Below are 20,703 nucleotides of genomic sequence, written 5' to 3'. Positions count from 1 at the left end.
TTATTTTATAAGAAACCTTCCCATAATTGAAACAGTGATTCCCTAACAAACAGGGCTACTTCATAAGAGTCTTCAAAATATAAAAAGCGTTTCACACCCAGCACCATTTTGTACCCTGTTTTATTCCATTTTATCCGACTTAAATCTGATAAAACAAAAACCCTTCCATGTGCTGGGTATAGAATTTATACGAAGCAATGAAATAAAAGTGCATGAGAAAAATGTAATGCTATACTTGTTTCAGAGAGAAACAATCCTAAAAAGAATGGATTACAAAGAAATAATTTCCTTGAATTATAACCACTTTACGCCACTGCTCCAAGACCTAATTTCTATTTTCCTCCCTTTCAAAATGGTTTCAAACAGAAGAGCGGCCACACCTCCTGCAAAGTCCCATCTCCTCCAGCAACAATGATCACATCTGTGTTTTCCAGCAGTTCCAGGAGCTTCTTGGCTTGGCCCTCATAATCTGTCTGCAATACAAAGGAAGCCTTTGGTAAATTTATCATCCTAGAGCCACAGGCCCAAAGGTCTAAAAATATGGGATATTTTCTTTAAAGTTTTACACTGAACCTTTTCTTAAATTCTACATAATTGATATACATGAGAAACTAAACAGCTATCAAAGCAACTATGTATGGTTTTTATAGTTTTATATTTTTAGAGCTGGAAGGGACCTCAGAAACCATCTAGGCGGCTCCTTACTTTAAAAATAAAACTCAAACCTAGTGATTTGTCTCGGTTATACAGTCAGCTAGTCAGAGGAATCATTTCTAGTCCAGTGCACGTTCTATTATTACATCATTTACCCAGTGACTTTCATCTGCAAGCAGAAAGTCAAGTGTATGTGCAAATAAGGAGAAACAGTTGTAATAAAAAGAGCACAGATTTGAGAGCCCAGGAGACCCAGATTAAATCCCAACTCTGCTACTTTTTACCTGAGTGGCCTTAAACTCTCAGGATCTTAATTTCCTTATCAATGAAATCATGTGTACTGGAGGAAGGGAAAAGCGCTTCTTCCTAATACTGTTGGAAAGCAGTATGAAAAACGACTAGCAAGGTAACTGTTCTTAACTGGCACTGTACTACATAAACGGTTACTGTGGTTTTGCTATGATTGTACATAAAGAAATATAGGTATGGCTCAAAGCAGTCACAAAATGGTGACTAAATGGTATGTAAGCCTCACCATTTGTATTGAGGATACCTCATTTCAGATACATATGTAGACTTAAATGAATGATCTAAGCCACCACCTCTAAAACCAAACACTGAATTTTAACAAATGTAATGCAACTAATACTGAAATAAGGAAACACTCTCTCCTGTTGACACTTTACTAGACCCACTAATAGGCAAAAATTAAAGATTTGGATGTCAGATGGGCTAAAGCACCTGGGCCACTAAGTCACAGTCAACACACGAAAAACAAAGTCCTACACTAACACCATCTAATCTTATGATGAATGGTTCTACTTTTATCCTGAAAAATGAAATGACTGGCTTTGCAGTTATACATTTGTAAATATTTCTTTTTTTTTTTGTCTCACAGTTATCAGTTTATTAGAAAGGATTCAGATGAACAGACAAATGAAGAGGTACATGGGGCAAGGTGTGTGGGGACCGGTGTGGAGTCTCCAGGCCCTCTGTGGGCGTACCACCTCTCCTCAGATCTCCACAGGTTTATCAGCCCAGAAGCTCTCCAAACCCTGTCCTTCTGAGTTTTTGTGTCATTACATACCCATGGTTGATTAAATCATTATCCTCTGGTGACTGAGCTCAATCAATCCAAATATTTCACTTTTTAAAAAAAGAATATAGGGACTTCCCTGGTGGCAGAGTGGTTAGGAATCTGCCTGCCAATGCAGGGGACACGGGTTCGAGCCCTGGTCCAGGAAGATCCCACAGGCCGCGGAGCAACTAAGCCCGTGTGCCACAACTACTGAGCCCACATGCCACAACTACTGAAGCCTGCACGCCTAGAGTCCATGCTCCGCAGCAAGAGAAGCCCGTGCACTGCAACGAAGAGTAGCCCCCACTCGCCTCAACTAGAGAAAGCCCGCACACAGCAATGAAGACCCAACGCAGCCAAAAATAAATAAATATTTTTTTAAAAAGAGAGAATATATGTTGATCCTGATTAAAAGGATGCTTTGTGAACACCCCGAAATAGGTGATCACTGGGAATCTGCATGGGTTCACCGAGAACAAGGCATTTCAGAGTATCCTCATCTTTGACAGATTACTAGATCAGAAGATCAGGAAATCCAGACAGACATTCTATTGGGTCTTCAGCAAGGCACCTGGCAAGTTATTTGATAACATCCTTGGGGACAAGGCGGAGATAGGTGGGAACAATACACTAGAATACAACTGGGTGAATTGATTACCAATTGAATGTCTACGTTCAAAGCAAGTTGCTCAGTGGAGGGACATCAAATTTTAGGTAGATTCCTGGTGACATTTCTTTAGGGCTCTCCATTCAGCCTTTTCCTACACAACACTTTATCAACAACAGAGAGGAAAGGTAATTGACTGAATGCGTAAATGATACAAACCTGACAATCTTGCCCCTCCTGACTTCTTCAACCTCATCCTCTCTCCTGCCTCCCCTTGCTCATTCTCCTCCAACTACATTTGCCTCTCACTCTTCCTCAAGCCCCAAGTACACTCCTCCACAGAGCCTCCGAACGTGCAGTACGTTCGGCCTGGAAGCTTTCCCCAACCTACCAGCATGACTCACTCATTTCCCCCACGTCTCTTCCAAAGGTCATCTTACCAGACTGGCCTTCCTTGGCCTCCTGAACTAAACTAACACCGCCATTACTCTTGGTCTCCTTACCCTGCTTGATTTTTCTTCTTGGCTCTCATCACCATCTGACAAATCATATGTTTATTTGTATATGTGTTTTATCTGCATCCCTCCTTTTCACACTTTGAGTGGAAGCTCTTTGAGGACAGAGAGGGAGAACTTGTTTAGTTCAGACTGTATCCTCAACAGGTAGAACAGAGCTTACTTTGTAGTAGGTACTCAAATATTTGCAAGACAAATTGATAAATATGAATAAGTACATGAATGAAAGAACCAAAATTCAAAAAGATATTGACAGATTTAACAGACCATAATTTAAAAGATTACATTAATAGGGATGACACATTTGAGGTTCTGATCTTAAGAGGAAAATTCCAAGTGCAACAAAGAGAAAGGATAAAGAGTGGCCGATGCAGAAAACGTGAACCTTATACCTTTCACAAAAATTAACTCAAAATGGATCATAGACCTAAATGTCAAATAAAAAACTATAAAGCTTCTAGAAAATCACACAGTAGAGGATGTAGGTGATCCTGGGTTTGTTGATGAGTTTTTAGATAAATCACCAAAAGCAAGAGCCACAAAAGAAAAAAACTGATAAGTTGGACTTCCTTAAAATTAAAAACTTCTGCTCCGTGAAAATACGGTTAAGAGAATGAAAACACAGCTTTAAAAGACAGTATAAGAGAAAATATTTTAGAAACACATATCTGATAAAGAACTTGTGTTCAAAGAACTCTAAAACTCAACAATAAGAGAACAAACAAGAAACAACTCAATTAAAATAGCAAAGGTTTGAACAGACACCTCACTGAAGAAGATATACAGATGGAAAATAAACCAATGAAAAAATGCTCAATGTTATATGTCATTAGGGAACTGCAAATTGAGACAATGAGAAACTACTGTATACCTATCAGAACAGCTATAACCCCGAACACTGAGAACACCAAATACTGATGAGGATGTGGAGCAACAGAAAATCTCCTTAATTGCTAGTGGGAATGCAAAACGGTACAGCCACTTGTGGAAAGCAGTCTGCCAGTTTCTTACAAAGCTAAGCATGCCATGTAATACAGCCACTGAACTCCTAGGTATTTACCCAAATGAGCTGAAAAATTATGTCCACACAAAAACATGCACACAAATGTTTACGGCAGCTTTATTCATAACTGCAAAACTGGAAGCAATCAAGATGTCCTTCAATAGGTAAATGGATAAACAAACTGTTGTACATCTACATGATGGAATATTATTCAGTGAGAAAAGGAAATAAGCTATCAAGTCATGAAAAGACAAGCCACTGAGGAGCCCAGGTGAGACCAACACAAGAACAGCTCTGAACACGGATTGTTGACCAACAGAATTGTAAGCAGAAAAACTGTTGTCAAGGTGGTTTGTTATGTAGCAATAGATAACTGGTATAGAAATAAATCTAAATACATTAACAATTACAATAAATGTTAATCGATTATATGGTCCAGTCAAAAGGCACACACACAAAAAGCCTTGGGACTTTAAAATATCCTGTTTTCATGCCTTTACCAATGATGCATTAAAATATAAGGATACAAAATGGCTTAAGTAAAGATAAGTAAAAATTATACCAGGTAAAAACTAATCAAAGCAAGCTAGTATGGTTACTAACAATACTAAATAAAATAGACCACAGTAAAAGACAGCATTAGTGCTAAAGAGAGTATCTATGACAGTGTCAACATGCAAGAAAAATGAAATAATTTGAAATGTGAATGCATCTACTGACAGTCTCAAAATATAAAAAAGCAAAAGTGGATAAAACTACATAGAGAAACAGACAAATCTATCTAGTGCGATATTTCTAACACCTCTTTCTGAATAATCTATAGTTCAAACAGAAGAAAAAAATCAGTAAGGACGTGTTAAGATTTGAGCCACACAACTAACAGACTTGACTGAATGGACATATATAGAACATGGTACCCAATAACTGATATATATTCTTTTTAGGCCTACATAAAACATTTATGAAAACAAACCACATGCTAGGCCATAAAACAAATCTCAATAAACTTAAAATACTGGAATTATATAGACTACATTCTTTGACCATTAACACAATTAAATCAGAAACCATTAACAAAAAGATGTAGGAAAACTTTAGACTTGAAAATTTTAAAACATGCTAAATAACTCATAGGTCAAACAAAAATCATGATGAAAATTAGAAAACATTTAGAAATGAATAATAATGAAAATATTATATATCAAAACTCCTAGGACGCAGCTGAAGCAGTAAAGTTTATAGCTTTCTAAGAAAACACCAGGAGAGAAGGGTGAAAATTAATGAAATAAGCATCCAAGTTAAAATGTCAAAAAGAACAGCAAAAAAAAAGCCAAAGAAAGTAGAATGAAGGAAACAATAAAGACAGACCAGAAGTTAATGAAAGAAACATAAATGAAAGGATCAACAAGCCAAGAAATGGTTCTCGGCAAAAAGGATTAATTAAATTGACGCACCTCTCACATGACTGGCAGGCAAAAAAAAAAAAAGCACAAATAAACAATAAAACAATACTGAGCAAGAAAATGATGTATTTCAGATGTCACAGAAATTTAAAAGTTAAAAAGAAGATATTATGAACAACTTGATGCCTATTAATTTGAAAACTTAGATGAAATTCACAAATTCCTTTAAAAAATTTACCTTACTAAAATTAATTCAAGAAGAAACAGAACTTCCTGATGTACTTCTACAGCCATTAAAGAAAGTTAATATACAAAAAAATTTCCCTTCAAAGAAAGCTCCAGGCCCAGATGGTTCTCCTTGTGAGTTCAACCAAACACTCCAGGAACAAACAAATATCGGTCTTAAATAACCATTCTCAGATCTCTAATACATAGAGTCTGCAATATGCATTACAGGTCCTGAAATAAATGTCAGTTTTCTTCCCCACTCTCCCATCCCTGGAGGCAGACAACCAGAAGACCACACCTCGGACAAGCTGGAGAGGAGAGTTCAACATCAACATTGCATGGTCAACTGGACTAAACGACCGTTCAATCTCTATGATTTAATGAAAGTGTGTAATATTAAAAATTGGTATAACATAGATTTACAAACATGGTAACAGTGATTTTCACCAAATACACACACCTATGTACATACCACACACACAGCACTTAAAGTCAAGAAAGTGAAGTCTTGAGGCATCTTCTAAAATAGCACAATTCCCTCTCATTTATTTTTGTCCCCATTTCTTCTTACCCAAATCTCGAAAATTCTAAAGCTTTACCACTTAAAATTCCTCACCTGAAATAATTCGTCACCAGAAAGAAAATGTTTACCTGTCTGCGGAACTACGAAGAAATTAAATTAATTACTCAAACTTGAAATTTCTTTTTAATAGTCAGAAAAAGAATTCTTACAGCTGTAACAACTTTCATCTTCCAAGAGACAATAGTTCCACGTCCTATCTGTCAGATGAAAGGAGCCAAGTTCATAGCTCCATTCAATCCTGTTCTGAAAGTGAAAAGCTGACCGTGGTTGGAAAAAACAATATTATCTTATTAATTATCAGAAGAAGAACACAACGTTGACTTCTCTGTTCTTATCTTCTAAGTGATAAGTGATTTCTGCTAAGAAGTCAAGAGAAGAGGATATGTTATAAGGAGGGGTAGCTTGGATAAAATCAACATTCTAGAGCAGTTCTCACCTTAACGATAGTCACATCCATGCCAGATAAGTGTAAAATCGGGGCAGCATTTTTTTCAAATAGAGTCCTGGCTTTGCTGTAGACAAAGGAAGAAAACACAAATATTTTAACATGAGTTCTCAAGAGGAAATATAAAAAGCCCAACCACCTTCTCTAGAAGAGAACAAGAAATAGCGTAGAGAACACGTTTCCTCTATTTGTTCAAGGACAGGAAGGCTAGTGAAGAGTAATGAGTTTCTCTGGATATAAACGTGGACTCTCTCACTCTGGGGCCTCCAAGATTTCGCCCCTTGTCTAATACAATAAGCTCTTACCCATGTGGCACGCTTAGAATGCACAATCTAGTTCCTCTAGAGGAAGTGTGTGCACTGGATATGGCTCCACTCAGGCAACAATGTCTGATTCACTCAACAAGCATTTACTGAGCCTCTACTGTGTGCTAGACACATCTAGGAACTGGGCAAACAACAGGACAAGGCAGGCAAAAATACATGTAACTGAGGTATAATGTAATAAGCCCTCATGGAACTTATTTACATTCCAGTGGTTGACTGAGAATGTACTAGAAATCAAGGGATACAGACGCTGCAAAAAAGTCCCCAATTGCAGAGTCTCAGAGTTGAATAAACGTTAAAACATACCGATCAGTTGACTTGTCTTTTACCCAAATATTTTCAACTATCACATCACAAAACAAAAACAAAAAGTAGTACTTTCAAAACAATCAACACCAAACATCTAACTTTTACATCCACATTTACTCAGTCCTCTTTCAAAAAGATTATTATTTTTTATCAGTGATGCATGCTTCAACTTTAAGAATATTTTATACTAGAAACAGACACAAAGGTAGTGAATGAGGAACATGTAGAGTTATGCACAAACCAACTTCAACATTCTTTAAACTAAAAAGAAATAGCTATCAAATGGAACACAGAACATAAAAGATTTCTGATTATGAATTAAAATAGAAACTGAGAAGCTTGAGCAAATTTTTACAAGAACCAAAAAAATACCTTGAACCAAGGGCACACCTGAGCACTTAATAAGCAAATTAAACAAACATATCCTCCCTCTTCTACAGCTCTGAATGCTTGTAAGAGTGAACATGAAAGGCTAAATGGAAATTTCTCCTTTCCAGATCACCATTTCTGGGGCTTAACCCAACAATAAAAGGCGAGCTAGTGATACTGTAAACATTTCTCCTTGCAGGGTTGCTTTCATTTCTAGGTTGATAAGAAAGGGTCAGGTGGAAGTGGATTAGATCTATCTCTGAGAAGCAAAACTCTGGAGAAGTCTCAATCAGCCGTATTAATCACTTACAACACATCTATAAGCTCCTCTGAGTTAGTTTAAGAAATAAGATTTGGGCTTCCCTGGTGGTGCAGTGGTTAAGAATCCGCCTGCCAATGTAGGGGACATGGGTTCGAGCCCTCGTCTGGGAAGATCCCACATGCCGCGGAGCAACTAAGCCCGTGCGCCACAACTACTGAGCCTGTGCTCTAGAGCCCGCAAGCCACAACTACTGAAGCCCGCACGCCTAAAGCCCATGCTCCACAACACGAGAAGCCACCGCAATGAGAAGCCCACGCACTGAAACGAAGAGTAGCCCCCGCTTGCCACAACTAGAGAAATCCCACACGCAGCAACGAAGACCCAACTCAGCCATAAATAATAAGTTAATTAATTAATTTTAAAAAAACAAATAAGATTTGTAGAAGTAAAATGAGGTATCACCTCACACCAGTCAGAATGGCCATCCTCAAAAAGTCTACAAAGAATAAATGCTAGAGATGGTGTGGAGAAAAAGGAACCCTCCTACACTGTTGGTAGGAATGTAAATTGGTACAGCCACTATGGAGAACAGTATGGAGGTTCCTTAAAAAACTAAAACTAGAAGTACCATATGATCCAGCAATCCCACCCCTGGGCACATATCCAGAAAATATGAAAACTCTAATTCGAAAAGATACATGCACCCCAGTGTTCATAGCAGCACTATTTACAATAGCCAAGACATGGAAGCAACCTAAGTGTCCATCAACAGATGAATGGATAAAGTGTGTGTGTGTGTGTGTGTGTGTGTGTGTGTGTGTGTGTGTGTGTTTCTGTGTGCAGAATATATTATATACATTATATATAAAGGAATATTACTCAGCCATAAAAAGAATGAAATATTGTCATTTGCAGCAATATGGATGGACCTAGAGATTATCATACTAAGTAAAGTAAGACAGAAAGAGAAAGACAAATATTATATGATATTACTTATATGTGGAATCTAAAAAATGATACAAATGAATTTATTTAAAAATAGAAACAGACTCACAGACATAGAAAACAGTTATGGCTACCAAAGGGGGAAGGGATTAAGTAGGAGTATGGGATTAACAGATACACACTACTATATATAAAATAAACAATAAGAATTTACTGTATAGCATAGGGAACTATATTCAATAACTTATAATAACCTACAATGGAAAAGGATCTGAAAAAAATATATGTATGTATATATAACAATCATTTTGCTGTACACCTCAAACTAACACAAGACTGTAAATCAACTATACTTCAATTAAAAAAAAGAAAGAAAGAAAAAAGATTTGAACATTTGGGCCTTTATTCACATCTTTGTGATGCCACAGGTACAGAAAATCTCTAAAGTGGAAGTGAAGGCATTTTTTTCCTTATAATATTATTATATATTATTATATATTATATATTATATATATTATATATTATTCCTAATAATATAATATTCCATATAAAAGATTGAAAAGCAAGTGTTACCAGTAATAAATGTATTATTTATTATATAATTAAGGGTGAGATAGCACCAGAGTTAAATAAAACTTTCTATACCTCTAGCAATTTGCAGGTTCACACGCACACACAAAATAATTACTCTTTAATGTATCATTTATTAATGCAAAACAGTTATTTCCTAAAGCTCTAATGTAGTTTTAAACCAGTACTACATAATGAAATAGCTACATGATAAATTATAAATTATGTGTCAGGTCAGAGTCAAGATGACAAAAATAGTACAGTTAAACAGTGAAAGCTTTAAAAAAAGATGCTGGAGAGATTCAAAGTGGCTGCTTCCTAGAAGCTTGCAGGGATTCACCTTGTTAAAGGGGACCATGACTTTAGAAAAGAAACACTTTCCTTACCCTAGCCTGCAGGTAAAGGTATTACACTTTTCAACAAGAACCTACCTTTAAAAATGCAAATACACTTATGTGTAAAAGTGTAAAAGGAACCTAAAACTTCTCTAAAAGAAAAGTTTATTCATTTTTAAAAAATGCAAATATCTCAAGTAGGAACTCAAAATGACTGATTATAGCTTAAACAAACTACCATATATTTCAAGAGAATTAGCAAGTTACTAACTTACTAGATCTCTAGAGGAACAGGACCTGGAGCAGTTACAACAACGGAGGCAAAAGGAGAGATCCCAGGGTGGGAGAGCCAAGTAGAGAACCTTCTGACCCAGCCTACAGGTCAGTAATACCAAGAACAGCAGCTTATATTTCTTTTATCAGGTGCTAACTATGAAATGGAAAGAATGCTGAATACCTTATAGGCATTACCTCATTTAATCCTAAAGAATTACATGGTAATTTTTATAAGGCATGTGCTATTAGTTTTCACACTTTACAGATGAGTAAATTGAGGATTTAAGAAGTTAAGCAACACCGACAGTATCACAGAGCAGAGAAGAGTATACAGAGGATACACCCAGTTCCCTGCTAGCTTCTCCCACAGGCCACCAGTGACTATTTAGTTATCTTGGGTATTTTGATTGTGTTGTGTTAGAACCTTTGTTGATATTTTTGTTCAGCGCTGGTTTTAAACAAGAATGAACAAGAGGCCTTATGACTGGTATGTTTATGGGGGCGGGAAGTGGCTCCAACGAAGGTGGGCAAATATGATTCAATTAGGTAGAGTAATGGAGCCGATTCAGACAATCTGTAGGTAAATATCTTAAACTGCTGAATTAAAAAGAAATAAGGCGTGACTAGCCCTCACATCTGTGAAGCCACACACACTACCTCCCAAGAAATGACTAGAGAAACTTATTTCAGAGCCCCTGCGTTTCTCTCCAATGTTAACCTCACCACTTAGAAGCTACTCCCAACTATGCTTTTTGCTGTTGTTCTTATTATCTTAATGTCATTTGACTTCGAACTTAGAGAATCCAATCTAATACATACTTATTAATTTTTCCTCAGTCAGGACAAAAAGAATTGTTCTGGCCGTTAGACAGAATAAAAGGTATCACTTTTTTCTCCCCCTCAACCCTTTAATTCTTACTATTTTTAAAAAATAATTTTAAATTTTAAATGATTTCTTCTATAAGCCACCAAAAGTCTTATTCACCTTTCCAACTGAATGAGAGTTGTACCTAACTAGCAATGTAAAAAAAAAAGTTTTATTTTGCTTATGGTACTTTTAAAAATTAATAGACTATTTTTTAGAGCAGTTGTTAGGTTCACAGTAAAAATGAGTGGACAGTACAGAGAGTTCTCACATACCCCCTGCTCCCCTACACACATGCACACACACACACACGCACACACACACAAAAAACCTCCCTCACTTTCAATATCCTGCACCAGTGTGGTACATTTGTTACAATAAATGAACATGGACACATGACTGTCAACCAAGGTCCCAACTATTCTTCACATCTTAATTCTCAGAGTTGCCTCACATGACCCCTCGAGGCCAACCAGACCAGTTTACAGACTTTCCCGTGACACAGCAAAGGACATTAGTCGGCACTCCTGTCTGTAGGCTCCCGCCCCATGGGCCATTTCGTCAGTCGGGAACACTGAGTGTTCTCCCTTGACTGACCTCCAAGACGTAACTCTACATTCACCACTTTGGAAAAGAATGTTTCTGACCTCACAAGGCCACAGTGCTTTCGGCAATCTCTGAACATCCTGTAACAGAGAAGGACTCATAATTTACATCACAGCAGCAGAAGTTGTTCCCAAGGGGGCTACCACCAAGCAGATAAGACTGATTTGAGAGTGTTAATTCTGGAATAATTATTAAACTTCAATTAGACCAGTTAGCTAGGCATCAGTTAGCTTTACAGTTATATCTGATTAACCGTGATTTCTACATTACAATTGAATCTTATTGCTACAAGGGTACTGAACCTAGTAGCTCCAATTCCACACAATCCAACCAGCTGCCTAGTATTCTGTGACTCTTTTCCCCTTAGAAAAACCAAATCTATAACAAGTCACAAACTGAACTACCCTTTGCAAGCGGCAGGATTGAGAAAGACGGTTGCCTTCTTCACTTGTGCATTGGGAGGAATAAGTTGACTGCCAAACACCTAAAAAGGAACAAAGAAAAGTTTTCAGTAAATGTCCTTCTATTCAGTTAGTGAGCACAGATATTCTTTCATTCCAAAAGAATTTACTACTGGCAGATACAGTGTCTACCCTGGGGAAACAAATGTTCTTTCCGGATTTCATGTTGACAACCCCACCATAAACAACAACAATAAAAGTGCACCTTTATTTAATGAAAATAAGCTGAATTTTATATTGTAATAAAACGCCCTGCTTCATTCACCTACTAAAGGTAAGTAACTTTTCTTTTCTCTGTAAGATATGACTAGGTTTATTACAACCAGTAAGTCCGTAGTCTGTCACAAGGGAAGTTTAATTTGTCTTCAGTTTTCAGAATATAACCTTTTTCTCTTTTAACTTATTACTAAAGCTTATTCATGAAGAATCTTCATGTTACCAGTTAATCTTCGTATCTTTATACACATAAAAAATAAATCTAATACTCTATTTGCCTCCTTTCTTTGCAACCTTGATAAGTAGCATCAACTGGTACAGGAAAAGAAATGTAATTAATATTTACTAAGCACCTAGTATTTGCCACTTCCACACATATTAATTCTTAGTTCTTAGAAACCAAGGAGGTATTAAATATTCTCATGTTTATAGATGAGAAAGCCAAGATTCAGAAAGATTAAGTCAGTCAAAGTCAAAGTGTTAATAAATTACAAGCCTAGAATTTATATGAATCTAACTCCAAACTTCTACTCTATCAGCTCTAAAGAGCTAATAAATGATGAGGCAGAGTTAAGACACCCAGAGGACTAGATGCGAGGAGTGAAAATGGGAAGTAACGGGAGGAGAAGGTGGTCAATAAAAGGAATGAGAATAGGAAAACCCCAAAGAGGGCAAAATTGCGAGTCTTAGATTGTGGGAAGTAGGTCTGGGCCAAGGAGGTAGAATTAAGTACAGAAGCACAAAGTAAATATAGGAGAAAAATGGAAGTTACACCAAGATTTTTATTAAGTAACTGACCCCAACTCTACCACCTCCCTGACAGCCCACTGGAGATCCTTTGTCACCATTGTCTATTTCTTGCTTTAAAAAAAATAAACTTCTATTTCTGAATACTTCAGAAAGACATACTATTTCTTTGTAAAAAGTTTCTGTGTACGTTATAATTATTACTCTGTTTTCACTCTTATTGAGTTAGATCTTAACGTTTTGCTGCCAAATCTCTAAATATTGTAATTTGTTCTTTTTCTATCCATATTATTTCTGGAATTTGGCCAGAAATGATTTAATTAACCTGCCAGATTCCAGATCTACAGTTCTAGATTATTCCTCCTGGTCCTGGGTTTTTAGCCTCTAGAAGTCTTATCTACCTGCAACTCATGTCTCAGGTTTACATGAGACTACAATGAGGTGAGTTTATGTGAGATTAAAAAAAAAAATCGGGCTTCCCTGGTGGCGCAGTGGTTGAGAGTCCATCTGCTGATGCAGGGGACACGGGTTCGTGCCCCGGTCTGGGAAGATCCCACATGCCGCGGAGCGGCTGGGCTCGTAAGCCATGGCCGCTGAGCCTGCGCTCCGCGATGGGAGAGGCCACAACAGTGAGAGGTCCACGTACCACACACAAAAAAAATCATATTCTTTCAAGAATTTAGACTGAAAAGGGAAGGACACAGACAGGAAAAGTAACTAGAGGGAGGGGGCTATAAGGATGAATTCGCTTCCTTTTTTCAGATGGAAGGAGCTAAATGGGTGTCGGGAAGTGGAGAATTAGAACAGTGGGAAAAGTAAGAGGAGATGGAGTTCAGAACAGAGGTGGAGGTATTTACTTTGCACAAGAAAGGGAGTACCCCATGACCACTCTTCCTTCAAGGGGGAAAGCCTTCCCCTCCCAAGAGGATTTTCCAGTTGCTAGTGGAAAATTAGCTTGGGGTAAAGATCACCTCAAATTTAATATTAAAGTTTATTTGAATTGATTTCCAAAACAACTTAGAGCCGTAAGAGATAAAAACAACAAAGCAATCGAATTCTTGAAACACGGATTTAGAACAGTTAGGGAATCACTAAAAAGAGGAATTTATTAATAGTATCTATTGTCATTGTCATCCACGGAAACATTTCAAAAACAAACATGAGGTCTGCCACCCACCTCTCCTACTAAATGCATCATGTCTTTTGTCATTTTTTAGTTTCATGTTTCTTTTTTGGTATTTCTGACATCGTATGCCTGAATGACGTAACAAAAAGGCAACTCAGTCGTGCAAGTTAATCTGCAATGTATAATGCACACATTTGGAGGGGAGGGAAGAACAAAATTGTGGCCTTAAACCTGAAAGGATTAACAATTCAGCTACAACTAGATAGATGAATATTTAAGTGCAATATCATGGGAGAGGGTCTGAATCAGTTGTGCTAAAGAGACAGGCTTTAAAAATATGAATCAACAGTTTTAAGAAGATTTGACTTTGAGAGGTAACACCTGTTCTGAACTGATATCCTTGGGGGTTATTCGGATTAGGGATGATTCGGGCTTTAGCCAGATCTTCAAGGACACCTGCAGACATGAACAAATTCCCAGAGTGCCAACCAGTCCAGTTCTGTGTTCTCTGGACTAATCCAGAAGTAAACAAGTCTAAAGGGGTGGGCATTGGAACTGCTCCTCACCAGATTGTTAACTTCCTCCAGTTCTATTCAGAGTTGGCTGGCAGCCTGATTCACCCCGATAGTGGGGAAAAAATAGCCAAGCTGCGCTGATGCAAGGCACTGTGCAAGTCCCCCTGGAACAGCCTGAGATTTCTGCACAGTGGAGATAAGGCGGGTTTTAATTGTTTCATATTAAATGGCATTACCTGAGCTTCTTGACAGGCTGCTCTCCTTAGTAGGTTATCACTATCAAAGTAAACAAAACAGAATGAACGTTAGCTTTAATAAGTAGGTTCAGATCCAAGCAAATCATTGTCATTTTTAGAAATATGTATAACTCTTCCCTGTAAAATACCCAAGTCAAAGTTTCTTAAGACCTGTAACAAATCATGGGCACATTTGAAAAATACTTTCTCTGAATGAAACCCGGTGTTAGGTTTCCGTACTATGGGAGGCATGATAATCCCACCTCCCTCTCAGATGTCCACATCTGAGAATTCCCTGGCAGTCCAGTGGTTAAGACTCAGCGCTTACACTGCCGTGGGCCTGAGTTCAATCCCTGGCTGGGGAACTAAGATCCTGCAAGCTGCGTGGCTCGGCCAAAGAAAAAAAAAAAGGATGTCCACATCCCAGAACCTGAAAATGTTATCTTATGTGGCAAAAGGGATTTTGCAGATGTGACTAAGTTAGGATCTGGAGATAGGGAGAGAATCCTGGATTACGCAGGTGGGCCCAATCAAACCACAAGGGTCCTTAAAAACAGAGAAACTTCAGCAGCAAATATGACCATGGAAGGATGGTCAGAAAGATGCAACCTCACTGGCTTTGAAGATGGAAGGCGGCCGTAAGTCAAGGAGTGTGGGTACCCTCCAGAAGCTGTGACGGCAAGGAAATGGGTTCACCCCAGAGCCTCCAGAGGAACGCTGTCCTTGCCAACACCGTCATTTTAGCCCAGTGAGACTTGTGTTGGACCTCTAATCCACAAAACCATAACATAATAAATTTGTGCTGTGTTAGATCACTAAGTTTGTGGTAATTTGTTAGGGCAGCAGTAGAAAATGAATGCACATACCCTGCATTTTTCTTATCCAGTAGAAATTATTCAGGTCATTTGCCAGAAATAAATTTAATATGTAGTTGCTTCTGCTAGTGCTTTACCTAAATCAGGGGTCCCCAACCCCCGGGCCACAGACCGGTACCAGTCTGTGGCCTGCTAGGAACCAGGCCACACAGCAGGAGGTGAGCAGTGCGTGAGCGAGCAGAGCTTCATCTGTATTTACAGCCACTCCCCATCGCTTGCATTACCACCTGAGCTCCGCCTCCTGTCAGATCAGCGGCAGCCTTGGATTCTCATAGGAGCTCGAACCCTACTGTGAACTGCACATGTGAGGGATCTAGGTTGCTCACCCCCTGTGAGAATCTAATGCCTGATGATCTGAGGTGGAGCTGAGGCGGTGATGCTAGCGCTGGGGAGCGGCTGCAAATACAGATTATCATTAGCAGAGAGGTTTGACTGCACAGAGACCATAATAAATCAACTGCTTGCAGACTCATATCAAAACCCTATCAGTGAGTGGCAAGTGACAATTAAGCTGCATCTTACGGAGTAGACTGGACATAAGCAACACACTTCGGGTGTCACTGTCTGCCATCACCCCCAGATGGGACCATCTAGTTGCAGGAAAACAAGCTCAGGGCTCCCACTGATTCTGCATTATGGTGAGTTGTATAATTATTTCATTATATATTACAATGTAATAATAAATAAAGTGCACAGTAAATGTAATGCGCTTGAATCGCCCCAAAACAATCCCCTACACACACCCGGTCCCTGGAAAAACTGTCTTCCACGAAACTGGTCCCTGGTGCCAAAAAGGTTGGGGACCGCTGATCTAAATCTCTTATTTTTTATATCACAGTCAGATACTCAATTATATCATAAACAGAAAATTTGGGCATGAGGCAAAATTTTGCCTTGCAAAAATGAAAACATTCTATCAGAACATGTTCATCTATTTAGCATAAAGCTTTCTAAAATGTTTGTGCCACTTATACCTTAAGAGCACTTTAAATGGCTGACTGCCTACTGGGTTCCAGAATCTTCTCCTTGTAAGAGTCAATTCTAATGCATGTTGCTGGCACTGCTAAGATAATACCTTCAACCTGGTTAACAACAGTTAAGAAAACTAATACCCAGAAAACATGACCAATAAACAATTTATAGGAAAGAATTAAAAGGAGAAAAGTGTTATTTCACTTAAATTTTCTGTCTAGACCTTTTTCATAACATCAAAGACCTTGAATTTTGCATTTTTATAGTAATTCAAATCTAATTTTGACATTTAAGTTTGAACTAAAAAAATTAAACAATCTTTTGCTTTCTGCCATGGTTGCAGTCAAAGGCTATGGAGTTTCCTTCCATAGCCAGGCTGGAGGAGAACTCCTAGATTTCACAGAGCAGTCAGCTTCTATGAGAAAGTGGAAGTATCTCTTCCCTAAGGGGAAGTATCTCTGCTGCCCACCTGAAACCTAAGGGCAATGACAATGTCCCATTACAATTATAATGACACCAGTACCTCAAAAGCACATACGGTTTTACAACGAAGATTTGAGGGGGACGGATCCCTTGTGAGGTCTACCCCACAAGGCGCCTTTACAGCCTGCTTGAGTGACACTGCTCCCCTACTACCCTGTGGCAAAGGGAGTCCTACAAGCTCCCCTCCCCTCCCCCACCCAAGAGTCACAAATATTCACGTTCTGCTCTTCTCTTCACATGCCCCTCCATCAACTGCTCCCGGTGAATTATTCTAACATCAACAAAATATATACACACATGCAAGATGAGGTATATTCAGGGTACAAACTAGTAAAATATTTAAAAATAATTAACATGTCAGTCACCCTTTATAGTTGACTTGATCCCTCACGCTCATGCCCTTCTGCACGATGATGAGGTGAAATACTGAGCCCTCATAACGGCCAGATCATAAAATAAAACTGGGTTCCTTGTAGTCAGCTGAGCATTGTCACCAGATTCCCCCGGGCTTGGCTAACCCTCAGTCTAGCTTCCATACTGCCTGGGGTACCACTTCCGGCCTCACAGGACTGTCTTCCTGCAACCACCTGCCTCAAAGTGTTTTTCCTAGTAGACAGAATGACCTGTGCCTCCACTCTCTTTTCCTACAAAGACATCCTGTGGATTATTCTGTACAAGTATATGCTGCTATAAAAGCTGAGTGCCTATCTCTACACCCCTGTCCATTTCCCCCAGCCAGCTTCCTCCTCTTCCTACTAGGGACAGGCCTCCGAGGGCGCCAGGCTCCTCTGGGTCATTAGTAGATACCATCTTCCTTACTGAATCAGCCACACTGATGCCTGTGGACCCAGCTGAAAACACAAGACCCCCAAACATATACAAGAATATGGGTAGCACCTTGGATCATTTTTTTCCTCAATCCTTTTTTGCTAGGAGTAAAATTTTGATGGTTAAACTTGTGATGAAGTATATTATTAAAGATCTCAGCTCTCTCGAGCTTACTAATACTGCTTGATGTATCAGCCTGCTATTCAATATCAATAGATCTTTTGATCGTTAATTCCCTGGATTTTACCGTGTCTAATGGAACGTGCATGCTGCCAATGCCACCTGTGAGAAAGCCAGAATATGTACCAATTTAGACACTACAAAAGAAATCCTCATTATAATCACATTTAATTTTTTAAATATCAAAAGTGGTATTAACTATGTTGATCACACTCTCTGAACCAAACTGTATCTAAAAATCAAACGTAACCTCAAAGGAAAAAATATTTCTCCTATTGACATATTCTGACATATTTTTAGACAGAAAGCTCTAAAAACTATTTCAAAAAAGAAATTTCAAAAACATTTTCTGTAACGGCTGCATTGGTGGAATAGAAAATAACTTAAAATTCACAGAACTACTGCGTGCCAGACACTATGGCAGTTCTTTTCATAAACGTTTAATCTCTGCAACAACCTTGCCAAGGCAGGCATTATATTCTCATCTTACTGATGAGGAAGTCCAGGCTCAGAGAAGCGGGAGAGCTGGGTTTCAAACCCATGCCAACCTAACCCTACAGTAAGTGCCTTAAGGCTCCTTCTTCTTAATTTCAGACAATACTGAATGGGCAGTACTCCTTTGGATGTATACATTATAGCACATTTATTAAATTTATCACATTACTTCCTAGTTTCGTCTAATATAACTCTTAAGATTTACAACCATATAATTTTTTTAATAAGTTCAGGTGGAATAAAGCTCCCAAAAGTGATTGGTGAAACAAACTTATTTAACACAAGGTGCCAGGTACAGCACCATGAACAAGATTCGGTCCTGACCTGAAGAAGCTTAGGACCCACTGGCAAAGAATAGCTCTTGGTAAATATCAGTGATATAGTAAAAGACATGTTTCTTGATAGATAACATGCCAGGCACTGTGCTAGATGTCTGGGATATACCAGTGAATAGGCCCAACATTCCCCATCCTCATGAAGTTTACACTTCAGAAGGGAAGAAGGACAATTCGATGGGCAATCATCAAATGATGTGACTTTTATGTGCACCATGAAAGAGGCATATAATAGGGGTATCTAACCTAGCCTTGAAGGAATTAGAGAAGACTTTTTACAGGGACAGCGAAGTTGAGATCTGGGAGACAAATAAAAAGTAGCCAGGCAAAAATAGGGAGGAGAATGCAGGCAGAGGAAAGAGAATGTGAAAAGCCTGCAAGCGCTAGATCACGACCAAGGTAGGAAACTGAAAGCAGTTCGGGACAGCTGCAGGCAGGAAGCCACGGAGGAGCCAGGTACAGGCCAGACCACCAAGAGCCTTTCTTAACCTATTTAAGGAATGGGGATTTCATCCTAAGGGCCATAAGAAGCCATTAAAGGGTTTTAAGAAGAGAACTGATATGGTCAGGTTTACATTGTAGAAGGATCATTCTGGCTGCAGTGTCAAGAGGGCAAGGGTCAAAGGTAAGATTGAATCCAGGGAGCCAGGGAGGATTCTTCAGGAACGCAGGTCAGCAAGGAGGTCTACAGCCAGGATGGAGGTAGTGGAGACAGAGAGAAGACAGACTCAGCAGACATTTGGAGGTAAACTTAAGGGCTGGCTCGTGAGAACCAATGAGAAGGGAGGGGTCAAAGATGGGGCCCACATTTCTTCCAGTGGAAGGCGGTACCAGTCACAGAGATGGAAGGCAGGAGGAGGGACAGGTAGAGGAGGGAGGAAGCTGAGTTTAGTTTTGAACTGGTCGATCTGAGGCAGTGATGAGAGAGCAGGTGGAAGGTTCCAGGGGACAACTGGAACATCTGGAATTCCAGACAGAGCTCTTGACTAAAGATACACATGGTAATAAGAGGGGTGAGAGGGGATAAGATCATCTCCATGAGGAGGTGGAAGCAGAAGCAGGAAGACATACCCTGCACGTTGGGACCCTCCACAGAGAACACCAAATGACTCTCAAGTAAATGGAGACTGCACCTCATCTCAAAGCCAAAGGAAAGACGTGGTGGACAAGCAAGGAAAAAGGCTAAGCATCCTTTCCCTTATCTCCCACCATGCTCTCGATGTTGCCTCTACTCTTGGCAAACTGCATGCCTTGCTGTTCCTAAAAGACAGAGTGGACTGCACTTTTCCCCTCCAAGGATGTGGTCATTTTATCCCCTCTCCCTTTAAAAAAAATCGAAGGCCAAACAATACCACCCACACCCTTACCTCACCACACACAAAGCTGCTTGTTGTATCTTTCCTCCTTGATTATAACTGTCTTGAAGTCATGGATAATTCACCCTTTTCTCTTCCACAGCACAGAGCACAGACTCTTGTAGGTAATCTAAGATACTCAATAAATAATAAATTTATGTTTATGTTTAATAAATAAATTTATGTTTAGTAAATAAGTGGCAAGTGTTTGAACACAAGAGACTGACTCACTGTGCCCAGACAGACAGACTCTGTTCTGGAGGATAAACTGAAGGTTATTCTTTGTAGGAGTATCTGGCATTCTTGAACCAAGAGATCAGCTGGGATGGTTCTTCAGTGTCATGACCACCAAAGGGCAAGAGGAGGGCTCATTGTGGGGCAGGACAGGAGAGGAGAGGAAACTTCAAACAGTCACAGGAACTTTACTAGATCAAAAAGACCCAGGGAGGTGTGTGTGTGTGAGCACACACGCACGTGTGTATATTTGCCAGAGAGGGTAA

General features: G+C 39.1%; 1 protein-coding gene across 6 annotated transcripts in view; it reads right to left on the bottom strand.

Moving 5' to 3' along the window:
• AGK (acylglycerol kinase) overlaps positions 1-20,703 on the bottom strand; it is an 86,381-nt gene that overhangs the window by 39,490 nt on the left and 26,188 nt on the right. For all 6 annotated transcript variants that reach the window (XM_029233100.1, XM_029233103.1, XM_029233102.1 and 3 more), the window contains 4 exons: positions 14,681-14,720; positions 11,784-11,863; positions 6,508-6,583; positions 381-473 (listed from right to left, as the gene is read on the bottom strand). In XM_029233100.1, the coding sequence (XP_029088933.1) occupies positions 381-473; positions 6,508-6,583; positions 11,784-11,863; positions 14,681-14,720 (289 nt within the window). The remainder of the gene's footprint in view (positions 1-380; positions 474-6,507; positions 6,584-11,783; positions 11,864-14,680; positions 14,721-20,703) is intronic.

The sequence above is a fragment of the Monodon monoceros genome, unplaced genomic scaffold, assembly GCF_005190385.1.
Source record: "Monodon monoceros isolate NGI ecotype Baffin Bay Population unplaced genomic scaffold, NGI_Narwhal_1 Super_Scaffold_2, whole genome shotgun sequence".
NCBI lineage: Eukaryota > Metazoa > Chordata > Mammalia > Artiodactyla > Monodontidae > Monodon > Monodon monoceros.
This window is presented reverse-complemented; position numbering and strand designations above follow the sequence as displayed.